This window comes from Antechinus flavipes, chromosome 5 (genome assembly GCF_016432865.1).
Source record: "Antechinus flavipes isolate AdamAnt ecotype Samford, QLD, Australia chromosome 5, AdamAnt_v2, whole genome shotgun sequence".
Taxonomy (NCBI): domain Eukaryota; kingdom Metazoa; phylum Chordata; class Mammalia; order Dasyuromorphia; family Dasyuridae; genus Antechinus; species Antechinus flavipes.
In genome coordinates, this window is record NC_067402.1 from 106,020,941 (window position 1) to 106,047,119 (window position 26,179).

At 33.8% G+C, this 26,179-nt stretch overlaps 1 protein-coding gene across 3 annotated transcripts in view; it reads left to right on the forward strand.

Moving 5' to 3' along the window:
• PTN (pleiotrophin) overlaps nt 1-20,944 on the forward strand; it is a 124,962-nt gene extending 104,018 nt beyond the window's left edge. For 2 of the 3 annotated variants that reach the window (XM_051963701.1, XM_051963703.1), the window contains 2 exons: nt 87-248; nt 16,257-20,944. In XM_051963701.1, the coding sequence (XP_051819661.1) occupies nt 87-248; nt 16,257-16,312 (218 nt within the window). In that variant the 3' untranslated portion in view covers nt 16,313-20,944. The remainder of the gene's footprint in view (nt 1-86; nt 249-16,256) is intronic. The other variant, XM_051963702.1, reaches the window with a different exon arrangement.
• Nucleotides 20,945-26,179: the final 5,235 nt, after the last annotated feature.

Below are 26,179 nucleotides of genomic sequence, written 5' to 3' on the forward strand. Positions count from 1 at the left end.
TTAGAAATAGAAATTTTTTTTTAATATTTATTCTGCAATAGTGAGGTCATTCTGAAATGTCTTTTTGGTCCCTTTCTTGTTTTTAGCAGAGTGCAAATACCAGTTCCAGGCTTGGGGAGAATGTGATGTAAACACTGCCCTGAAGACAAGAACAGGAAATCTGAAGAGAGCTCTTCATAATGCTGAGTGTCAAAAGACTGTCACCATCTCCAAGCCATGTGGAAAACTTACCAAACCCAAACCACAAGGTAGATTCTTACTATTGCAATAGAGCCTTCTGTGTTTATGAAATTAAATAAAATCTGGGCCTGGGAAAATCCATATAGTTTAGAGAGAAGTTTTAGTTAAAGAAGAGCTGGAGGATTCCCAAACAGTAGTGAGATTGTGGATAGTGTTGCCAGATGACAACCTCATGCAAATGCAAATCTTTTCAGGCTGTCTTATTTTTTGTGATTCTCTTCTACATATTTTAGACAAAATAGAGAATGGCAAATATATTTACAAGTGTATTTATATTTATATGAATCCTTCATAAAGTATAGATATATAACACCTTAGAGATCTCTTCTAGTTTTTCTTTTCAGGATTTAATAAAGTCCAATTCATGCTGTCCACATGTCCTATTGATAGAGCATAATTAGTGCATTTTCTTTTTTAATCATGCATCCTCAATAATATGTCCTATCACTTCTGATATGTGTGTCATTGATCATAATTGTCAGCCTATTTATGTCCATAGCACAAAATACCCTTGGAATTTAAATTGTTTTAATTCATCTGAGATCATGGTGTTTCTTAACAAGCTGCTTATAAAAACTAATTTTATAGCACTTTGCTAATAAATATTGCAAAACCAAAACTAAAGCAAGGCTCTAAACTGGAAAATAAAACAAAGTAAAAACACCATTAATGGTGTTTTTCACACCTTTGAACCTATTTTTTCCAGGTAGGTTTGCCAATTTCATGCCATTTCCCTCCCAAATTTCATCTATTTCAAGCTGATCATTCCAGACAAGTGAAGGTTTTGCTTGTTTATAGTGGTTGAGGGATTTTGAAATTGATGATATCTAGAACCTCAGATAGTTCCTGGTAACTGATTTATGTGTGTGTATCTTGCAATGGACATAAAAAATAATATTATTTATGCACTATTTCTAGACATATTATCTAAACAAATAAACAAGAATATTTATTGATTAACTATATAAACATGTACAACATAAATTTTTAAAAACCACCAAAGGAAAAGTGTAGAGAAATTCAGCCTATCTGCTATGGAAGTCAAAAATATTAACAGGCCTACTTTGTTGCCCTCATAAATTATATGAGACCAATTGTGATTCAATCAACAAACAACGTTTATGTGTACACTGCATTGATAGGCACTAACAGAATTCATCAATGTATATTCCACTTAGAGGATCAGTGATTATCTTGGTGTTTGGGAAAGAAATTATGAAAGACATTAAATTAGAGAAGAGTATTCAGGGGATGGGGATGAGTAAGTAGATGCAAGGAAAAATGAGAGAGAGAAAGATTATGATCCAGTAGACTCATGGAAGGGAAACAGGGCAACTAAATTAGAAAGGGCATTCAAGGGTACTGACTCAATGAAATGAGATTCCTACTTTGAACTGTTGAATATTTCCCAATTTTCCTTTTGTTTTATAAATTTCAAAGGAAGATGCTTTTTGTCCAAGTGCAATATACTATTAAGTTACAACATAGGTTAAGTTTTTTGGTTCAGCCTATCATATTGGAAATAATCATAGGAGAAAACTTTTCAAACGGGTTTATTTTTGGTTGTTTTCAATGTCTTTTGATGGAATTCAATACAGAATTGCTTAGAATATCTACAATGAGTTAGGCCTAGTGTTTGCAGAGTTATGGTTATACTTGAAAGAGACAGGAGAGGGTAGTGTAGCATCTCCAAATACACATAATAGAGCAGTTACTAATTTTAGTCAATCTTCTGAGCTCAGAAAGTAATTCTCCTCTTTTTTGTCATAGACTCTTGTTAATACCAGACGCTCATTTTTCTCCTAATCAATTGAGCTTACTAATGAATTCTGTTACAGCATCAGGCACAAAGTACTGGGAATAATTTATACTGGGAGTAGAGGCAGTGTAGTGTCTCAGATGATTTGCTCCCGGCCATCAAACAGATTTCCCATTCTACCAGATCTTTTTTTTTTTTTTTTTTAAGACTAAATAGTCTAACATGAAAGATAACATAGGTAGATTGTATATTTATAATAGTCATATCTATGAGTAAAAACAATAGTCTTTACTTTTTTTCATTTTTAACATAAGGATTGACTTTAAATTTTCCCAACATATTTTTTTCCTTGCTATAATCTACAAAAAAAGAAAAATTTAAATCAACCATAAGCACAAATTCTTCTCCATGGATTTTTTTAATGTGGTGAAAATGTTAAAAAGCCTCTTTAGATTGTGGGGGAAAATAATTTCTTAAGACTATGTGGGAAAATTTAGTATATTGTTTAAATTCAACTTTATGTGAGTAAATGTTATCCATAGCCAAAATGTAGCAGAAGAGCAATAACTCTTTAAGAATGCCAGAGGTAGTTGAAGACATTTCCAATTCCCCCAGCCTCTAGATCTATCTAAAGCATTCCTTTTTTGGGGTTGCCATAACAAGGAGGTCTTGGTGGTTCATCCCAAGCTTCTATTTTATGTGACATATCTATCTTAATCTATCTTGCTATCTGGCTACCCTCTTGGCAAAATTGTTTAAGTGCATACCTGGGGTACACATAGTATCTGTATGGGATACCTTTGCCAAAGGTCTATATAATGTAAGTCTTCCAGAACCTGGGTAAGGAAATTCATTCCTTTTTTGGCTTGCTCTTTACCAAATAAACTACTAAATTTCTCTCTAAAATTATTTTAGATTTTGGGTTTCTTCTCATGAACAAAAGAATTTCAATTATGACCCTGCCACTGGGCTTTCACCTGGTGATTATTTAATACACGGCAAATCCTTAATTTCTTATTAAGAAATCAAAATCTTCATTTCTCATCTGTTGGGCATTAGAAGTTGGGCTAGATGATCTTTGAGGTTTCTTTCAACTCCATAATTCTATGACTTTCTATGCAAGTCAAAGTGCTTCATTTATATCCCCTTCTCTACTTGTGCAAGTAGGACCATGTGGGAAGGATTAATGGCCAGGATTTTCTTCCCTTTCTGACACTTCTAGTTGCTAACGAAATGTAACTCTATTTAAACCTGGGGAGAATAGAAAAGGAATTTTTCATTGCCATTAAATCTGTTATACAGAGCATAAAACCTTCTCTTTCTATTTAAAGAACTGGGGGACTATGGATATTGGATACTGCATGTCAAATAGGATTGTATATGTATACATGTATAATGTATATGGTGATTGATTAGTTGAATTTTTTTGTTTCTTTTTTATTCATTATTATAAGACATAACTAATAGGAAAGAGGAGAGGAATATGTTAGAAAATACAATAGAGCATAGTCATAGAAAATGAGCTTTTAGAGGATCATTATAAAAACAATTATCCCAATAATCTTTAATTTCTACTCAAAACCACTTGTTTTAAAAGTGCTACCCATTTTTTTTTGTTATTTTTTTTTTTTAAATTTTGCCAAGTTCTTTATTTCATCTGACTTTTCAATGGAAAAGATCGAAAGATTAGCAAGTACTTGAGTTCAGGGATGGTGTCTTTACAGTTTATAGGGCATAGCATCTGGTGGACACTCTTAAATAACAAGGAAGGATCATAAAAGTGATTGTTGATATTTTCTCTTTGCCAAGAGCTGTTTTTTCTTAGGTCTTTGAAAAATAACAGAAGAGTTTCACTGACTTCCCCTTGCATTGTGAGCTTTGACATCCTATAGGAATGTGCACAGTAGTCCAGCATAAATGGTATATGGTAGCTTGAGAACACTCAAAGTCTCTTAAAGTTATGCTGACAATTTGAAGAGACAAGCATTTTTGCCAGATTCTGATGGGCAGAAATTCCTGTAAATTAATCCTCATCTGCTACTCTTTATCTTGGCCACTGTTGATTATTCTCTTTCAACCGATAAATGGGACAGGCTGGGACTTCCTTAGGGAACATTTTGCTCTTTGTTAGAAGGAGACACTCAATCTTGAACCTACTTTCAGGATTCTTTTTCTTTCTTGTTCTCCTGATGGAAATAATTCATTTAGTATCTCTGTGTTTTTCTGTTCAAGTCAATTCTACAGTACACTTTCTTTTCTTTCCTTTTTGGCTCTACTTTTATATTTTAATAAAGTCATCATTGTGTTTCCTCCTTTTTTCCCATCTCAAAGTGCTCATGAAAACTAGATACTATCTATCATATTACTTTGTGCTATTTCCTTGCCTCTTATGCCCTCACTTTCCCTCTGTCTTTCTAAATCTGAAGATTTATAGAGTTCATCTTAACTTTAGCCTTCATACAGTCTTCCTTTAGTACTCCAACTGTCACTAATTACTCCCCTTCCAAAAGACCCAAAGAGTGGTGTCAATCTCAGACATCAAATTGTGTAATACTACTCCATTTAGCACTTTCCCTATATATAGTTACATTTTATAGTCTTCTAAATATCTCATGCTGGTAAAACTCAACATTCTAATCAGATAATATTCTTGGTAGTAAGAATTGTCACATATTTCTGTTGTACTCTTCACAACATCTAACATAATTCTGGCACTAAGTGAATCCTTATTATGCTAAATGGAATTGAATTAAGACTAGAACAAATTCCTATCCCATCTTCATAGCCATTAGAAAAGGACCTTGATATCGTTTTTTTTTTTTTTTCCTATTGAAAACTCTCCACCCCTTTATAGTTAATTTTGAGGAATTATTCATGGGAAGGAAGGACAAAATCTTCCCCTTTTTCTATAATGGATATCTCAGGTGTCCTTCTTGTATTCATGTCTTTTCTCCCTATCCCCAAACACACATACGTACTTGGATATTTGCAGAAAACTTCTGAGGTTACAGTAATGTGTCAGTATTTTCAAAGTACCTTCGTCATGGAGAGGCATACAGGTAGCAGGTAGGATGTTGGACCTGGGTGTAAGGAACTCTTGAATTGAGATCCAAAGTCTGGCACTTACTAGCTAAGTAGCAAATCATTTAATTTTTTGAGCCTTAGTTTAATTATCCGTAAGATATGAATAGTAGCACTACTTATTGTCCCCAGAAAAAGTACCTTGTATGTTTTAAAAGCCTATTATAGATTTATACCATGCGTGTAATATGCTTCATCCTTAATATGAGATAGATTTCTCTGGACTCTATTGTAGGTCAATCTAAGATCCTTTCTAAGGCAAATTTCTACTTTGTATGTATGTGTTCATTGAAGGGAAAATTCAAGGAAGTCCATATCCATTATCAGGTAAAGATCTTTCAATATAGAAATTCCATCCATGCATAAAGGTCAATAACTTGCTTGTGACTTTTCAAAATCAGAATTTGAAAGTTAGAAGAGAACTAGTCTAATCCATAATTATGAATGAAGATCAGCTATAATATAGCTAACAAATATTTATGGAAACTCTGGCTGAAGAGTTCTAATAAAGGAGATTTCATTACCTGCGAGGTAGTTTATTCCCCTTTTTAATAGTTGTATTAAAATGTTTTTTTCTTATATCAATCCTCAATTTGCTTCTTTATAACTTTACCCATTTACTTTGATTTTACCTTATAGCTTCAAAAAGAACAAGTTGAATGTTTCTTCTATATTCTAGCATTTCAAATACAGTGTTAGAACAATCTGGATCACCAATATATACATTTTTCACACATCTCTATGTACACATGCACACACACACATATATACATATATATATATATATATATATACACACACATATATATGCATTATATACACACATATAAACACAAACATATTTGATTAATCTGTGTGAGAAAAATTTTCATTGTGGAAACTCCTTCCTCAAAAGTAGATCATTAATTTTACAGTAATAGAGAGTTGCTTCAGGGAGATGGTAGGAATTGAACAATTAGTGATTTGTCCATGGAAATTAAGTCTGATTGCATCAGAGCCCAAATTCAAAGTTGAGTCTTGTAGCGCCCAAACTGACAAAATCATTCTCTACTACATATACCACATTCCTTCTAGCTCTTAAATTATCTCTTTAAAATTAAACTAAGGACGAAGTGATGAGCTCAGGTATGGCCAAATAAAACCAAGACTACTAAATTGGACTTTTAGTTATTGCCCAAAGTGCACTGATGATACATGGTTGAAACTGAGAAGCTTACCTCAAGGAAGCTTCTGGATGTTATATTCTCATCTTTATTCAAGAAGTCTTGTTTCTAATGGCTGAGAAAGATGCAAGAACTGGGAACTGTCAGTGTCTGTGGGGCTTAAATGTAAGTTTTAGGCTGCCTTGATCTCCCTTGGTAAATTCCAAGCTCCGAGCCTCATTAGCCATACACACACACAGTTATACAGTAATTAGTATTAAGGAAGGTTGTGTTATAGAACATTGCTCAAACTCATTAATTGGTGGATTGAAGGAAATTTTAGCTTCAAAAGAACTGAGAAAGGGGAACAATTGTACTACTTTACTTTTAAGGTAAATCATTCCTCAAAATATTTTTCTCCATTTGGACTGTGATTTCTTTTGAGATTTTCATACACACACACACACACACACACACACACACACACACACACACACATGTGTGTGTGTGTGTTCATGAGCTTGTTGTTTTATCATTAATATCAGCTAGGTGATTCAGTGTATAGATTGCTGGACCTGAAGTTAGGAAGACCTGAATTCAAATTCTGCTTCTGATATTTATTAGTTGTATGATCTTAGAGCAGTCACTTAAGCTCTGTCTGCCTCAATTACCTCCACTGTAAAAGGGAGGGGGATAATAAAACTTATAGACTTGTTGTGAAGATCAAATGAGAGATTATTTAAAAGTGTTTAACAGTGCTTGGCGTGTCGTAGATATTTGATTTCTTTCCTTTGGTGTGTCAATTTTTGAATACCCATATCCCTACTCACTTTAATAATATGAAGTCAAAATCTGATTCTCTGCAATTTCTATGTATTTTTCACTTTTGCCCTTTGGGATAGATATTGGATCTGAGATTTCATTATTATAGAAATCTTCCCCATGAGGAATAAACTCTCTTGAGCATATTGGTGCCTTCTCTGTAATTTATACTCATGCACAGGGCAGTGGGAACTTCTCCAGAGCAGTACATGAATTCAGTTTTTTTCTGATTTCAAGACCTACTTTCCATCTACTCTTGCACACTGCTCTTCCTTTGAATCAAACATTTTTATATTATTATTATTGGGAGGTAACTAGGGTTAAGTAACTTGCCTAGGGCCATACAGCTAATATTTGAGGCCACATTTGAATTCAGGAGCTTCCTGACTCCAGGACCAGTGCTTTGTCCATTGTGCCACCTACCTGTTCTCTTATCTTCTTTTCTGTAGCTCACATTGCCAAACACATAGTAAGAAGTAAATCAATGCTCATTCACTTGATTTGGTGATCCATCTTTCTATGATATGTTTTTCATTCAGTGTTCTATTATACATGAGGTTCTCCTTTGAAAATGCATTGGTTTGTCAGTGTCCTTTTAAAAATATGTTTGTTAGAACTAAACAAATTAGTGGATTATTATAACTCGAATTGAATTTACCATAGTATGACAGATTTAGCTTGTCTAGGGAAGAATAGAATTTGTTACTTCCTCATTCTGGACACCATGATTTTGATTCATTGTAAGATTTGATAACACTTTGGTTGCTAATTCATGTTGTTGTTCAGTCATTTAAGCCATGTCTGACTCTTCATAACCCAGATAAAGAAACTAGGCAGAGTTAAGTGACTTGCCCAAGGTCATATAGCTAGTGTGTGTCTGAGGGTAGATTTGAAATTCAGATGATGGATTCTTCCTGACTCCATACCTGGCCACAGTGCCACTTAGCTGCCTTTCATATTGTATTCTAATCATGAGTTTGAAATATGTAAATTCCTAGATTTTTTTGATTTCATGTGAATTTTAGTTTAGCGATTCCTGTCACAATCTCTAAATACCAGTCACATTGTTTCTCTAGTTGTTGGGTGGTTTGGTTCTTTTCTCTCATACTTTCATTCATTCAAATTTCAGGCTATCCATCATGTTTGAAACACTTTGACCCCACATCTTCATCTCTTGAAGATCCAGTTGAGGTGCCCTTTAGAGACTCTATGAACTTTGTGCCGATTCCTTCATATGAAATGATTTCTTATTTCTCAGATTATCTCACAGTACTTTAGATTTTTTTTCTTTTTTCTTATCACAGTCTACCTTATAAAACAGAATATTTGCTTGTATGCATTTTGACTCCCTTCATTTGTATTGGAAAATTATCAGAACCTGTGTCATTTTAAAAGTTTTTATTATACTCAGGATATAGATCAATACCTTGTCTACAGTAGGCCAGCTAAGGGGCAACATGGATAGAATGCAGGGCCTGGAGTTAGGAATATTCATCTTATTGAATTCAGCTCTAGCTTCAGATACTTATAGTGAATAAGCTATAAAATAACCTGGGAAAGGAAATGGCAACCCATTCCAATGCTTTGCTAAGAAACCCCAAATGGGATCATGAAGAATCAGTCAGACATGACTGAAATAACTGAGAACAACAAAGTACTTGATAAATTTAGGTTCATAAACTCTTAGAACTAAAAGTAAAGTTAAAATTCATGTTGCTCAATCTTTTACTTAAAGTTTAAATAACTAGATAATATATTGCTACAAGCCTTTTTTAAAACAACACAAAATGGCAAAACCTTCAATATTATATTTATATGCATGTACATGTGTTTATATACATAATAATTACAGCTATAAATTCATAATAGTTTTTTTTTTGTTGTTGTTGCTTATGTTCCACTGGACGCTTCCATCACCTTAATCCTTCTTTTTTGGTTGCCTAGCTGAACTAGATACCTTCTAATGTCTAATATGTAGATATTAATTCTACACATCTTACATATGTATGTTATATATATTTAAATATACTATTTAAATTTAAGAAGTAATATTGATTATAAATTATATTTAATTTCACCAAATATTACTTTAGTGATTATTTTTCCTTCCTTTGGCTTTCATAATGGTGGAGAATATAGAGAATTGAGATACACAATAGAGAAATAAGAAGTTTGTCTGACAGTCAATATAAGCATTTATTAAGAACTTACCATGTTCGAGGCACTGTGCTAAGTGCCATGGATACAAAGAAAGGCAAAAACACAGATATGATATGTGTATGTATGTATGTATATATGTACACATATACATGTATAAATATTTGCATATATAAATGGAAAAGATACAAATTATACATACACATATATGTATGCGTGCTTGTGTGTGTATATATATAGATATACATATATATCTATATATATACACACAAACAAATAAATGATCATTAATGATCATTATTCTTTCACTACAGGCTTTCCCCATAATCAGACTTAGCATTTAGAAGTAGATTTGAAATTTCATGGTCTGTATTTTTCTGAGAACAACACAGGTTCAACTCCATATTTCTACTGGCCTAGCTGAAGATGTGAATATTATATTTTTCCCTTTTTGTTACAAAATTTTTCCTTTTAGTTGAAAAATAATTTCCAGATTTCACATATTCCTAACATATTTTGTTAGTTTGAAAGTGGTAATCTGAAGTGAGTAGTTAAGTAGTCTGAAACAACTGAGAACAACAAAGTGTTTGATGAGTTTAGGATCATAGGATCAATAATAATAATAATCCTACTAGGATCTTGTAGATTCCACAGCTTGTGTATCAATTTTTAGGCTAGTTAAAAAAAATCATCACTGGAAAAAATAAAGCTGTACATTTTTCTTACTTAAATGCTTGGACCTCCCAAGATTTTAAAAATCCCAGGGTTAGAGAATAGTTTAGGAAACATGTGGATCATAACATTTAGAGTTTGAAAGAATTTCAAATTGGGACATCTAGCTTCATTCCTTAATTTATAGATGAAGAATTAAAGTAAAAAAATTATAATGACTTGTACTAGATCAAACAAATACAGAAATGAAACAGGTTTTTGAGTTGAAATCCAGCGTTATTTCCATTATGCCATAGTGTATCAAGAATAAAAGAAATGGGAATAAATGTCCTCCTCACATACATCTTTTCCTTTCTATAGATTAGAAAATACAAATATGTTTTCAAAGAGAAGGAAACATGATTTACAATAGCTTCTAGACTTCAGTAAAATGGCAACATACACACACATGCATACATATGTGCGCGCGCACACATACACACTCTCACACACACCACTCACCCTACAAAACTCATGTTTCCCTTGACCAAAATATTACTTGAAGTAATCAAGAGTAAATGCATCAAATATACAAACATGAGAAAAGGGTGTGGAATTTAAAATGTTTTCACACAAATTAGCTGACAACTAGGAGCTTCTGCATAAATATCTTTTTGCAGAAAAGCCTAAAACATGATACAAGTGCAGATAGGTATAGTCATATACCTCTTTCTGTCTCTCCAGATCCATTTGTTAGTATATCTTACCCCGTATATATAAGTACTACATTAAAATAATTACAGTAGGCTCAGGAGCAATAATAACAATTCAATAGCACATTAAGACTAAGGAATTCTTTCCTCAAAAAAGAAATTCTGTTAATATTACACACACACACACACACACACACACACACACACACACACACACAATTATTATACTAGCTGACTTTTACATAATGATTTAAAGGTTTGCAAAATGCTTTTAAAACATTGCCCTTTTTATCCTTACAAGAATCCTGAAAGGTAAGTGCTATTAGTATCATCATTTTTGTAGATGAGGAACTATAAATCCCAAATTATATATTTTGATATGTATAGTGAAAGAGCTGAGACACAGAGAAGGAAGATAGAGGAAATAAGGATTTATATATTACTTAATGTGTGCCAGCACTAAGCACTTTTTTCTCTCCCTCCCTTCCTTCCTCCTTCCCTCCTTCCCTCTCTCTTTCCTTCCTTCCCTCCTTCCTCCTTTCTTCCTTCCTTCCCTCCTTCCCCCTCTCTTTCCTTCCTTCCTTCCTTCCTTCCTTCCTTCCTTCCTTCCTTCCTTCCTTCCTTCCTTCCTTCCTTCCTTCCTTCCTTCTTCCCTTGTTCCTTACCTCTCTCTCTTCTTTGTTTCTTTGTTTTTCTCCTTCTTTTCTTCCTTTCCTTCTTTCTTTCTCTTTCTTCTTTTCTTTTTCCCTCTCTTCTACAAATATTATTTAGGTGACTCTAACAATAACGCTACAAGATTTTACATTTGAAGAAACTGAAGAGGCAGAGATTGAGTGACTTGCCCAGGGTTACATATTTTAAATCCAAATCTTATTGATTTTAGGTCCAGGCTCTATCTACTGAGCCACTTGTTCTCTAGGAATTATTATTTGCAGTTAATATATAAGGAAACAGAACTTCAGAGATGTTAAGTGATCTTCCTCTATTCACACAGTTCACAAAAGTGGACAAGCTAGCATGCTGGTAGATATACTCAGAAATATACATGTATGCACATACAAGATGTATATTCTTAGATATAGAGTTTTACAACTACATCCACATTCACAGTGGTACCTACATTTATTTTGACATTGTCTTTGATATCTATATTTATGTCTAAATTTATATCTATATGTACATATACAACACCCTGCTCCAGAGAGGTAGGTGGATGAAAACGCATATGATCTGGTTGGTAAAAGAGACACTCTGAAAAGATCAACAGATGGGAAAAGAGTCTGTAGCTATATATAGAGAGACTATGTGGAGAAATGCGAGAGGAGTTGTAAGCTAAGTGCTCAGAAAATGCTAACATTGCAAAACTTAGTTTTTCTATTGAATAATGCATTCCATTAATTTTATTACTGCTAGCCAAGATCACAACTGTGAGGGTGAAGTACAGCTGTGAATACATTAACTCAAATAAAAAAAAAAAAAGTGCATTACTCTCCACCTGCAATGTAATACTTGGAAAGGTTAATGTTTTCTTCTTGAGGTTCAAATATTAGGGACTTCAGCAAATGGTATCATGTCATGGCACATAGCCATGTAGATAAGATTTCACATCATTCCATGTCTGATTCAATAATCATCAGATTAATATTATGTGCATATCACTGGGCTAGTATGGAAGGGTATGTTGGTCAGCTCGATCCATGAGGGAGGGGATATTTTTATGGAAGTTCCAAAATGATAATGTACCCTAAGGTCTTAGAGAACTAATACATTCAAGATACAAACCAAAAGCTCCTAAAGCCTACTTTCCTCCCAGGTATTTATACTGTCAGTACAACCACTCATTGAGTAAGACTGAGAATCACAGAATCTCAGTTTTTGAAAGGATCTTAGAGATAATTTATAACAATTCATATCCCAACACGTATCCCCTCTAGAAGTGGTTACCCCAACTTTACTTGTGCATTGTTAGTGATAGAAAAGTAATAAGAAACACTGGATCACAAGGTATGCAATTATTATTATTTAAAAATTATCTATGTCTTTTGACTTTACATGGAAGCAATTTCTAGACATATCTTCCTCTTCTCCCCACTCCAACAGAACCCAATTGAACTCCCACTTGTAATTATTTAAAACAGTTCATCAAAAACAGCTAATAAAATTATGACATTAGAAATTGAATGCAGTTATCTGCTATTATAGCTTTCAGCTCTATGCTGAGGTGAGAGAGGTACATTTCATGATCTTATCTCTAGCTAAAATTCTGTTCCACTACTGGGTCTAGATCTGTCCTCTAGAGCTGCACAGAATGAATTAATTTTCTTCCACAGATATCTTTTTTCTTTTTTTCTTTTATTTTGGAGGCAAAATAATTTGTCTATAGTCACATAGCTAGTAAGTGTCTGAAGTCATATTTGAAATTAGGTTCTCCTGAATCTAGGGCCTATCCTCTGTCCACAGTGCTACCCAGCTGTTTGTATATAAGAGAGGCTTTTTAGGAAGTTAGCATGTTCCATCTACATTTTCTTCTCTCCATTCTTAATATACTGAGGACCTCTAGTGCCTCTACAATGACCCTAATTTTCAGTCTCATCACTAAGTTGATTATTCCTTTTGGATATGATACAACTTCATGATATACCACATTGCTATTAAATGTCTGAGATAGAAATGGAATCATGGCTCTCTAACTACAATATCAGTGCTCTTCCACTGTATAGGGCTACTTTCTTAATGATGTTTCAACCCTTCTAAAGTTGATAAAGCAGGACTGGCATCTGTTTTCTATTTGATTGATTCAACTACCAATGTAAGATCAAAGGGAAGAATGTGCTAACCATGTAGCACACTCAAATTTCTGTTACATATTTTCTTTTAAAGCTACTAAAGCCTATAGCATGTGCTATAGGAAGAAATAAAGAAAACTGATTTTATATGGTGCTTTAAAGTCTGTGAAGCACTTTTACATTTATCATCTCATTTCAGTCACACAACTCTGTGAGATAGGCAATTTAATCAATTTGATCAATCAATTGACAAAAAATTATAGTGTGCTTATCACATATGATGTACCCTTCTGGATATAACGGGAGGAGGGAAGAAGAGAGGAGACCAGAGAGGAGAAGAAAAAGAAGAGAGAAGAGAAGAAAGAAGAGGAGAACGATGAAGAGAGGAAGAGAGGAAAGGAGAAGAGAGTGGACAGGAGGAGAAGCATAGAAAAAAAATGGAAAAATGGAGGGAAGGGGAAGAGAGGAGCGAGGGGAAAGGGAAAAGCAGAATGAAGACGAGAAGAAAGGAGAAGAAAGAAGGGAAGAGATGACCCTGGGGCTACTCATACTAAAGGATTCTGCAATGGGTGATGCTTCAGCAAAGGATATTGATTGAAATAACAACAACAACAATAGACAGAAAAGGACTAGGAATTTAGGGTTGCCTTAGCATCTGAAAATCAGAACCTATAACCTTTCTCCCATTTCCTGTACCACATCTTTTTGGAACTCAGTAGGAATTGTTGACTAACTATGGTTTCTGGTAAGCAACCTTGCCTTATAGCTGCCAACTTCAATAATGCCAAACTCAACCTATCTAACAGATATAAAACAAATCAAAGACATTTTAAACCCTCTCATCAAACTTTATGAAGAACTCTTTCCAAAAATAATTTGTAAGTCAATTGTTTAAAATTCAGAATATATTTTCTCCCAGAAATATTATTATAGATGGTAGTTAAGCAAACCTGAAAGTGTTATAATAAATTGAGTTATAATATAATAATAATAGTTATTATATAATAACTATGCATAGTTATTATATAATAATAATCAGTTATAATAAATCAATTATGGCCCTGGTTACTTCTCTCACCCCACTCCCAGCAAAGCTTATTAAACCAATAAGATACAGGAATGTGTGAGCTAGACCAGCATCCTGTTCATTATTAATTGCACTGATTTCCATGTGTGATCTGAGTTCTAACTTGAATCTTGGGAAGAGCAGGGTGAGGACAATTCACCAAGCATGTTTCTTCATGTCTAAACTGAGATAGTGGGACTTTATAATGGTCCCTCCCAGCTCTAAATATAAATAAAGAATACTGCTCCATACTGTAGTCAAGGTCATCAAGAACTACTGGCTGGAGAAGAAATATTTCCCAGATCCACAAATGTCCTTCCTTAAGTTGAGATTTTCTCTAACAGAATGATAAAAAGAGACCAAGGCTCCCTTTAGGAACATACTAAGTCATGGCAAAGACAACAACAAAAATTAAACAATCCTTGTTCTTGAGGTGCTTATATTCTACTTGATGGGAGTGGAGAGGGGCAGGGTAGAGATGCAATATTTGAGGAAGAAAATCTAATGTTATATGGGTTGTTCTGCCCACCATCCCTACTCTCAATAGAATTGAGTAAGTTCCTTGAGGGCAGACAAATTTTCTCTTTCTATTCCTGAAATTAGCACATAGTAGGCTCATAAAAATACAGACTCATTGATTTAGCATTGGAAAGGATTATAGAGGCAATCTTGTGTGGTCCTCTCTTTTTGTAGATGAAAAGACAGAATCAGAGTAAATGATTTACTTAGAATCACATAGCTCATAAACTTAAAAATTCTTTCTAACCCTATGAGCTATGCCGTACTCACTCCATTATGTTACTTGGTGCATGGATTTTCCCTGCTGTCAGTGATTAGATTGTGTGAGTCACCTTTGCATTTTTGCAGTAATGTCATTACTTTAGATTGCAACATCCTTCTGTAACATTTAGCCTTCCTAATTTGCAAAATAGAACATCAGATGGTATCTTGTAGTGATCATTATTTCAGACCTCTAGCTTTGTGCCTCCTTCACTGACAATGTGTTTGTATGTATATATTGCATGCACATTGCACATACATATGGGTATGTATAAAACTTTCTTTATTGATGAACTTCTCTATTTTAGTAGATTTTATTTTTATCTTCTTGTTTTCAGCCAATTACTTTTTTTTTTTTTTTTTTTTTTTGAGGGGAGAGGGTTACAATGTTGTGGTTTACTACACAAACTTTTGTTTTTGCATCCTAGGCATTTAGCAGATTGGTACAGAATAAGTGCTTGATGAATATTTGTTGAATGAATGAAGGAATGGATAATGTTCTAGTTGTTAATGTTCTTTTCTTTGATCTTATTCCCATTTGTTTTGTATAAATCTTTCCTCTACATAGTTGAATCCCCCAAAGAATGTGAGGTGCTTGAAATGCAAAATTTATTTTTATTTTTCTTTGTATCCTCAGCACTTAGTTCAATGCATGGCCCAAAGTAAATACATAATAAATGCTTGTTGATTAGCTGATGGATTGACTTTGGCCTCTGACTTTGAAATAGTATCTATTTTATATTTGGTGATATGATCGTAATATTGATTTCTGTTTTCTGATGGACATAGAACAGGTAATTATGTATATTAATAATAATTATATGAACACATACATACACACCACATGCATACATATATAGTGTTAGCACTTTACTTTTGATATTTTCTTTTGTATCCAGGAAAACAAGACACATTCCATTCCACCCTTGAATTTCTCACCTTGTCTTATTGCCTTAATTCCTTTTTTGGAGGCAGAGAAGGTTCTTGTATTTACGTAATTTAGTATTTTAATGCTTTTTTTTCCTTTTTCTTTCTTTTTTCTTCTTTTGGCTACTACAGCAGAATCCAAGAAGAAGAAAAAGGAGGGCAAGAAACAAGAGAAGATGTTGGACTAAAAGACAGCAAGCTGGGCAGAACGTTAAAGGGACATCGGCAAACATGATCAGTTAACAGTTTTATTTACACCAATTGTAGGGGTCCTATCCTAAAGTTATTTATAGCTTAATTATACAATAGGCAGAAAGGAAAAAAAAAGAACTTTTTTATAGTAGTATTTTTTCATGTGTAACCATAACACTGTTAGGTGCCTGTATTAAAAGACTGTAATTCCATTTAGAAATTCATTTCTATCATACAATGAACACTATATAAAAGCTTAAAGTCAATTTTTCAAAGTCATGCACAATTTTAGGTCTAAAACCAACCATCTTTTTATATTCTTTTTCTTTTAGTGGGAGTTAAGATTTCATGATGACTGAGTAAATGTATTCTCAGGTTAGGTGCCCTCCCTACTCCCTTTTCAAATTTGAACTTTTTCCCAGGCAAAATAAAATTGAATTCTTCTTCCCATTTATTATAGGAAGAAATACCATCTTTTCAAACATTAAACTCTTCTTTGCTTTTAGTCAGTTAAAACAAGAAACATCAGTAATCTTAAACTTTCTCCTGTGCTCTGGAACAAATGCTGTTTTTTTAAAGCAAAAATAGTATTTTGTATTCAAAATGATCTCCTATTTTGGCAGCAATCTTTGTTTTCTAGGCAAAAGAGATTTTTCCATATGAAAAATTACCAGGAAGAAAATATGCTGTTTTATTAGATAATTCATTTCTAAAATCTTCTCCTGTCTCCCACTGTACTGCCCCACTCCCATTCCACCCAGTCTAATCTATTAGTAATGAAGATTTATTGCTTAGATATAGTTAAAAGACTTCTGTACATAAGCAGAAGATTTATTTTTAGTGATGCTCTTTTCCTTGACATTGATTATTGGAAAGTGTGATTAGATTGGTGCTATTGGCCTCAAGCAAGGCCACCTATAGGGCTGGGTTTGGGGAATAGGAAAGAAAGAATTACATTTTGTAATGGAAAGGTTTACAGTTGCAAGGCACATACCAGTCCTAGGGTAATAATGTGAGAACTGGAAGAACATGAATCCTGTGTCTCTGCCAGGCTATTTGGTTCCAATAGATATCATGTGAGTGCCAAAGACCATGTGTGTAACACCTTTATCTCTTGGCCCTTCAAGGGGCATTTATAAAGGAAGCAGAGCTGTAATTACAAATTTAGGGGCTCAGGAAAACAGTACAAACTGTATCCCCCCACCAATAAACCTTGAAATTCATGATATGCAAAAATAGAATAAGCAATCAGGATGAAATCAGTTGAAAAGGGAGAGTTAGTTATCATAGAGGCTCACAGATGGGTGCTATTAACATTATTTGTGAACTTGTAGCTTCCTATTTAAAAATTTTTTTCACGCTAACCAAGTAGTTATAAGTTCCTAGTTTGTAATTTCTTATTTCAGTCTGTAGGAGAGCATGTGTAAAATCTTTGTAATTTCTAAATATTGGTGCCCTGGAGCAAAGCCTCAATCACACTATCCTAGTTAAGTCTCAATGGAAGATTTCTCTGATTTTATGAGAAAGATAAAGTTGTTTGGCATTATCTAAGTTCACAGTTTTGGTCTTATCATAATCAGCTATTCTGTAAAACAGAAGATTAAAATTATTACTATACTTATTTTAAAGAAGGGACATCTGCATATTCCAGTCATCTTATAAAGGCATGAGATCCATTCCCAGAGTAGTTGTAACTTCTAGGGAAAGTTTCCCCATTAGAGGGATCTGTGTTCAATTCTGTCTTTGCACTAAATGCCAACTTGCAAAATGAATTATAAATAGGTAAGGACCATGCTTTGAGACTGATTCCTGTTTAATAAAAGTGGAATGCCCTAGAAAATTCAAATGATAGCCAGATGTAAGGAAAAGATTTCTTTTTTTTTCAAGATGATCTAAATTAAAGGGAAAATATTTGCATAGGGGATAGAGAGATGAGGTGAGACAAATGTATCACATCCAACTGTTTGTTGGCTGTTCAGAATTATACCAGAATGTTGGGTAGTGATAGAAAGAAGCTGTGCTGTCTTCTATTAGCTTGTCATCATCATTGTTTCTGCATTAGCACTTCCTACAGGTACTAGCCAAAAACAACATCCCATGAATCCATAGTGAGTCAGAATAAGATCTCTTAAGTGACAGCCTGGTAAATATCTATGCCACACTCCTCTATTGACAGGACATTATGAGAAGCCAAAGAAATGCAGGAGATTTCTGTTGTTTTATCTCCAGCCCTTAACAAACCATATAATTGACCCTCTGATTCTTTCTCTTGTTATGGAAAAAAGGTCAGTTTGTATAGCAGGGCTATAATCTCAAATGCATATGTGTGAAATTAAATTTCCTTCTGCCAGAACTATCTTACTGAAACTGGCTTTCTGACTTGCTAAATCACAATGAAAAACTGACGAGATAAGGATCAAAAAGAACAAGCTCCAAACATAGGTGATTATTACAATTGTTGTTGTTGGTGAAACAACTGATGGTCCCAATAAATTGGGGAGTTTCAGAAAACACCAGGGGAAGCCCTTTCTTCAAACACTTTTCATTTCATGAGATCTTAAACCTGCTAGGCTTAGAGGGAAGGAGTAGTGATATGGAGAGAACTCTGTTAGATTTTCTTATATATTTCAAAAGTTTAAATTCAAATATTTGCCACTTGCATGAGTGGAAGTATATGGTAGGCATGAGGTTTTTTAACTGAGCCTTCTGGAAAGTTAAAAAGAGGAACCCCATGAAAAGGTCCCCAGTAACCAGGATTTAGTGTTCAGGAGGGGTGCTATCCATTGATTCGCTAACAAATATCTATTTTCTTAGTTATTCTGATATATTATGAAGAGATATGACTCTCTCCATCTCAATCTGTGCAGTTTGTGAGGAAAAGGAAGAAAAGATTCATTGAAATGAGACCTTCATGTTTGGGTAGTCGGTGGCAAATAAGTTCCCAAAGGCCTTGGAGATGACAGAGAATTCCCAGTCTCTGAAGCTCTATCAGAGGATGGTTCTTTGAGAGTTACATTCTTGAAACCATTTCTGTTTAGATTCATATAGGGAGCTGAAAGACTGTATATTCCATGGTAAAGAAGATGATTACTTAGGAAGAAGAGGAAAATTCATTTTGAAGAAGAGCTTTCTCTGGTCTCACTTCTAGAAAACCACATTAAGAAATAATTAAAAGCAAGCTCCATCTCATTATCTAAGTTCAAGATTACAGGAATAGAGAGCTATGTTTAGGGTTGTCCTGAGATTGAAAGGTTAAAAGATAACTTTGTAGAAAACCTGGGTTGCTTTTGAACTAAGGAAACTAAAGAATAATAGTGAGTCCTATTTAATTCTTAGTTTCTTTTTATATTTATTTGAAAACAATTGAAATTTGGTTTGACTGTTGTCAATTTTGACCCACAGGTGCTTCAAAATCATTCACAGTAATGAGTGAAAGTCTTATTTCTAGGTCACTTCCTATCTATTTTCTAACATAAGGAGAGGTGGGATTTAGTCAACTTCTTGACACTTAAATGTTTGACTGGCCTGTGGGAAAGACTATATAACTTTTTCCATTAAAAAAAAAAAGATAATTCAGTTAGCTTAAGTTTTTAAAGTGAAGAGTAAAGAAGTTAAGGTGACTTTTTGGGGTGAGATGCTTTAGGAGGGAAAGAGAAGAGAATATTTTGCACCAGATTTTATAGTCATAACACTATTTCAAAGTGTGAAAACTCAAAACTTTGCTAGAATATTGTACATGGTTCTAGTTTGCTAAAGGGGATGGAGGCAAAGAATTTCTCCTTTCTTAGTCTTTTTCTATAATGATAAGGGCAGAAAATGAGTCCTGAAAGTAGTTCATCAAGGCACTGATTCCAGTTTTAAAAGAAACTATTGATCTTTTTTAATGAGTTTGCTCAAGAGGGAAGAAGGTCCTGAATGTGTAGCAAGTAGTGCCTACCTCATACTTGTCTGGAATGCTGGCTTCCAGGGGAAGGACAGTGTGGAGGACACTTCAAAAAGGGTGACTAATGTCCCTTTGCTACAGTAATATCTCCCTCTCATTGCTTCCAGTCACCCATTAGGCCAAGTAGAAACCAAAGTTAAAATATGCCCTCAGGGTGATCTGGCAGTGCCTGTGCAGAGTAGCCAATGAAATATCTCCATTCAGGAATGTTTTCATGTGAGGAAATGATGGTCTAAATGACTTTTCCATTTGACTAGCAAAAATATCAACAAATTTTCCACTCCCTGCACCTATAACTTTGCTCTTATAACTTAAAATAAGAAAATATGTTCAAATAAAAACTTAGCAGGCACAAGATATCCGTGAATCACATGTATATACTATACCTATTAAACATTGTAGTACCAAGTTACTCATGGGGTTGGGTGAAGTTTGTTTTTAAATTTCTTTTTGTATATTGATTGTTAGAAGCATTTTATCTTTTGGTCTTTGAAAATCTGCACGAAAGCCATATATCTGCATAATAGAATAAAAACATGAATAATCCTGATATAATATCCCTAATGGTTCCCTAGTCTCCTGTGATGGGATGCCTTAGAGAATGTGTACATTTATTGATTGTATCTACCTACTTGACTTGCTCTTAGTGGAGATAAAAAATAAAAAAAAATCTAATCAAAGAGAACTTGGCTGTTGTCTTTTGACTGTCAGAACTACAGGACAGAATACAAATTGTCTTCTAGGAGTTTCCTAAAATCCTGAGAGATTTAGAGAAATAATTCAGTCATTTTTAAGTGGTCATGGATTTGGCAGTCTGCAAAGATCAAATTGATGTTTAATTTTTAAAGTGCCAAAATATTTTTATTTTATTCATTGCTTGATAAAAATGGTAAATATATCGTGCTATGTTTTTACAAATAGATACACTGAACACTATTTAAAACTTTCCTTGATGACTCATTATCTTGATGACCATCAGTTACATTACTGGAAATACAGGGGATTTGCATGGTGTGGGATATCAATTGACTACTGAGTAAATGGAATTTGATTCCTTCTCCAAATTCATGCTGTCAGTCTCACTCATTAAGAATGTATAGTTGATTCACTTTTCATCCAGTATAACATGACTGCCTTCTGCAAAATCAATTTGTTAATCAAAAGCTGAGCAGTCTTTTCCTAAATGGTTTTGTCACCTTCTGTAAACCAATCCCACTTGCCACAATTATTGACATTGTCTTTATAAATGCCTTTTCACACTGTTTGCAAGGGATATTGAAAGTTTGGTTTTATAGTCAGGTGAGACCTATGTTCAACTTCAACTTTTGACAATAGCTGACTAGAGACAAGTCACATCATTATGGATATAATACCTTTTTGTAATTATCTCAGAGCTCTTGTGAAGGACAAATAAAATAACAAGGCATTTCAAAGTTGCATATTACAAATACATAGACATATTAGAATGTGTAAAATTTTTGCTCACATAGTCATTAAAACTGTAGAATCGTCAAGCCTTTCTAAACTTATTGATTGAGTAAAAAACTTAAGGCTGTGTATTTAAGAATTCATTCTTCCTCCTTTTTATCATTCTTTTCTCCCCTGCTCTTTTGGAAAAAAAATACTTCTGAAAACATAATACCTAAAATAAATTTTCTTCTAATTCTGCTTAATATTTGATTTTTATAACTCTAAGCCACATTGCGTTTTTAATGTTATCATGGAATAGAAAGACTTGCAAAGTGCATGATGGGTAGATTGGTTCTCTAAGTCTTGCAAAATAAATTCCATGATGTTTTTTTCTTTTCATAGTCTAAATAGAATCCTACTTACTTGTAATGGGCTGAGGCTTGAGTTGATGCACTGAGGTCCCAAGCACATGAGGCTGAATAGTAATTGGACCATACTCTATTAATATATAAGCTTGGAGAAAGAATGGCTCCGCCTACTCTTTGTGCAAGTCCTGATGTGTTATATAGGAAATGACGATTCTGGTGGGTGGAGGCAGGGGAGTGAAAAAGGAAGGGGAGTGAAAAAGGAAGGGGAGGAGAGCTCAGCACTCACTTTCTCTGTTAGCTGATTTCCTGTCGCACCTACCCATGTTGGGGAGGATATGGTTCAGTGGATAGAGCACCAACCTTGAAGTCAAGAGGATCTGAGTTCAAATCCAGCCTCAGACACTTAACAATATGACCATGGGCAAGTCAATTTACCCCAACTACCACAGCAAAAAAGCAAAAAGAAGAGAAACCAACAGGAAATCAGCTAACAGAGCAAGTGAGTGCTGAGCTCTCCTCCCCTTCCTTTTTCACTCCCCTGCCTCCACCCACCAGAATCGTCATTTCTTATACAACACATCAGGACTTGCACAAAGAGTAGGTGGGGGCCATTCTTTCTCCAAGCTTATATATTAATAGAGTATGGTCCAATTACTATTTAGCCTCATGTGCTTGGGACCTCAGTGCATCAACTCAAGCCTCAGCCCATTACACTTACTGGTTTATTATGTGAAGTAACACTGTCACTTTTAAAACACACACACACACACACACACACACACAATAAGAGAAGTTTAGTTTATTTACCCCATTGTACTTTATCTCTTACACATATTAGCTAAGTAACCACTGGCAAGTCACTTAACTACTAAGGACCATAATCCATGCTTTAAGAATCAAAGTTATAGGTGGATAGCCACTAGGGAGTTTCTTTGCAAGGAGTTTTTTATACTAATTAAATCCTAAATACTGAACAAAGGCCACCAACTTCACATGACAGATGTCTATTCTCTTTCTCGTTCTGAAAATGTTTAACTTGGTAGCTTTCTAGTCATAGCTCTCTCAAGTTGGTCCATTTTCCGTTAAGGACCAATTGCAAGTTAAATCATGAAAGAATTTTATGCCCTCTGTTGCAGAGACTGTGAATTATTGTCTCCTTTTAGAAGAACACTGGAAAATCTACCTCTTAAATTTCCTGCATACATATTGTTTGTCATTTTAAGGCTCTGTTCTTTTGGAATGTCATATCTAAAACATTAAGTCCGGTAGTAATCAGGAGACTTTATTAAAATTGTGTATAATGATGTTAGTATTACACTATTAGAATCTAAATAAACTTTTTGAAAATTAAAATTACAATTTTATATACAATCTAGAATTTTTAAATACATTATTAGTTGGAATGTTCATCTTTACCTGTTAAAATGCGTTGTTATTTATTTCATTAAATATTTCCCAATTACATTAAAATATATTTTAAATTGAAGTACAAATTCACTCTTTACCATCTACCTCTCCCTCCATGAGAAAGCAGGCAATATAATATTGATCATACATATTAAGTCATGAAAAGCAAATATCCATATTATTCATGTTAAAAGAAAACACACACAAAAGAAGAGAAATAAAGTGAAAAAAGTATGTTTACTTAAAAAAATAATTCTCTCTATCTTGTTTGGTCATAAACTCTTTCCTTATCCATATATCTGATAGGTAAATTTTTCTATGCTCCCCTAATTTATTTATGATATTACTATTTTATGGTTAAATTATTTCATTTTGACATTTATCTTGATGTATGTTGTTAGAAGTTGGTTTATGCTTAGTTTCTCTCAAATTACTTTCCACTTTTCCTAGAATTTTTGTCAGATGGTGAATTCTTACCCCAAAGCTTGGATCTTTGAGTTCATCAAATTTTAGATTATTATGATCATCTACAATTGGATATTGTGTGCCTAATCTATTCCACTCTGTTTCTTAACCAGTATCAGATTACTCCTTTGCTATATAATTTGAAGTCTGGTACACTGATAGGATGCCTTCCTTCAGATCTTTTTCATTGATTCCCTTGATATTATTGACATTATATTCTTCCAGATGAATTATGTTTTTATTTTTTTCTTGCTCCATAAAAATATTCTTTAGTAGATTGGTATAGAATTGATAAGTAAGTGAACTTAGATAAAAGTGTCATTTTTATTATATTAGCTCAGTCATCCTTATCTCTACTGTCTTTTCTTTAAACGTCAAGCCCACATTTTGCAAGACTGAATATTTGATGATCTGCTGTGATTTGGAGAGAGTAGCCATTGTTATTTCAATTTTGTAGATGTAGAAATTGAGAGTTCATAATAAAGAAAAATATGAAAATAATTTTTATATGCGTCGAGGGAAAAAGTGAAATGAAGAATTTTTCTTTTTCTATTGTAGCTATCTTTCCCCTCATATTTCCTTGCCTGATTTGTCTACTACATATTATTATCAATGACAGCCAATAAATATTAAGTATTTACAATGTTGGTAAAATAAAAAGTTGGTAAAATAGCAAATTATTGATTTAATATTTTCAAATATTATATAATCTTAATTCTAACATTAGCTTGTATAATACTGTCTTGAAATTTGATTGCCTCTTTCTTCTTGAAGGAGCAATCCTAATTGCCTATCTTCTCCCCTCCAAGATCTAGGGGCATAGAAAAAAATTCTTTATTGCTTTTTAATTTAAATGAAAGATTTTTTTTTTGAAGTGTTAAAACCCACTTGGCTGAGAATCTTGTGAAAGAAGAACAAGAAAATGTTTTTTTTTTTTAAACAATAGAATGGGAAATGGGAATAAAAGAGATATCAGACAACAGAAGCATGAGTGCTTATTAGAAGTGTAAAGAAGGATATGGCAAGGAGAACTGCCAACTATGGGGAAAATGTGTCATAGACAGACATATTTGCTTTCCCCTCACCTTTCAATTTGCTTCTTTTCTCATTTGGTCATTTGATGATTATTTCTTGGATGTCTGTTATGTGTGAGATGTTTTCCTAGGCAAACAAATAAGACATGACCCCTGACTTCATGGAGCTTCACAGTGAAATGATACACAAATAATGGCAAGATCAAAATATTCAGGTTAAAGAGAAATACCTAGATTCAGGGACTTAACACAGCTGTCATTTTTTTCTCATTTATTTTCTATCATTGCACTGAATCTTTCATAAAAATTCTCCTAATACTTTTAAAAGTCTTTTGTCTGCTCAAGGTTGGGAATACAGCCATATGAAAGTTGGAGTTCAAAGAGAAGGTTACTGTCCAGAAATTTCCCCTTCATCTTGGTGATGTAATCAGTTGTTACTTACTTTCATCTTAAACCATTTTTTTTTTTTTTTTTTTTTTTTTTTTTTACATCTACTTGTACTCACTGGCTCTGGTCTCCTCCCAGTAACACAGTTTTCCTTTCCACACTTTCCAACACTGCAGTTTCATTCAGGATCCTCCAACTCTAGTTTCTAGTGAGGGAGTCTAAATATGCTTTGTTTTCTGCTTTCATTTCCAGTCTATCCTTCTACCAACTTTATTTAATAACTTCTTCTTTAAGGTCCATTAAACCCATATTTACAATGTAGGCACAAATCTGGTAGCTGTTACTTACCAACTCCCAAGATGTTCTTCTTTCTTTACCATGTTCAGTGCATGTCTCAGTCTTTCTCTCTCCCCAACTTCAAAATTCATTTTGATAGTCTCTCAATCAACTTTTTGGTTCCTCAACTTATTATTTTCTCCATCCTACCAAAAGTACAGAAGTCTTATCTTTTATTTGGTCATCAAGCACAAATTCACAACTTGCAAGTTCATAAACTCTGGAATTCCTTTATCTGATCCACAACTTGCTGTCATCCTACCATTCTCTTTGCATTGAAATCCAAACCTTGTTCTTCACTTTCACTATGACTTCAAATTCTTCCACTTCTCAGTTCTTTGCCTAAGTACCACCCTTGCATGGGCTATAATTTTGTCTCTTCCTCATCAAATCGTTGGTGAATCAATTCAATTCTACATTGTATTCTTTCCAATCTCTTGTCCTCTTTCCCATTGCTAACTTTTTCCTTCCCAAGCTTCAGCTTTGGATCACTACTACAATCCACTGCTTTCA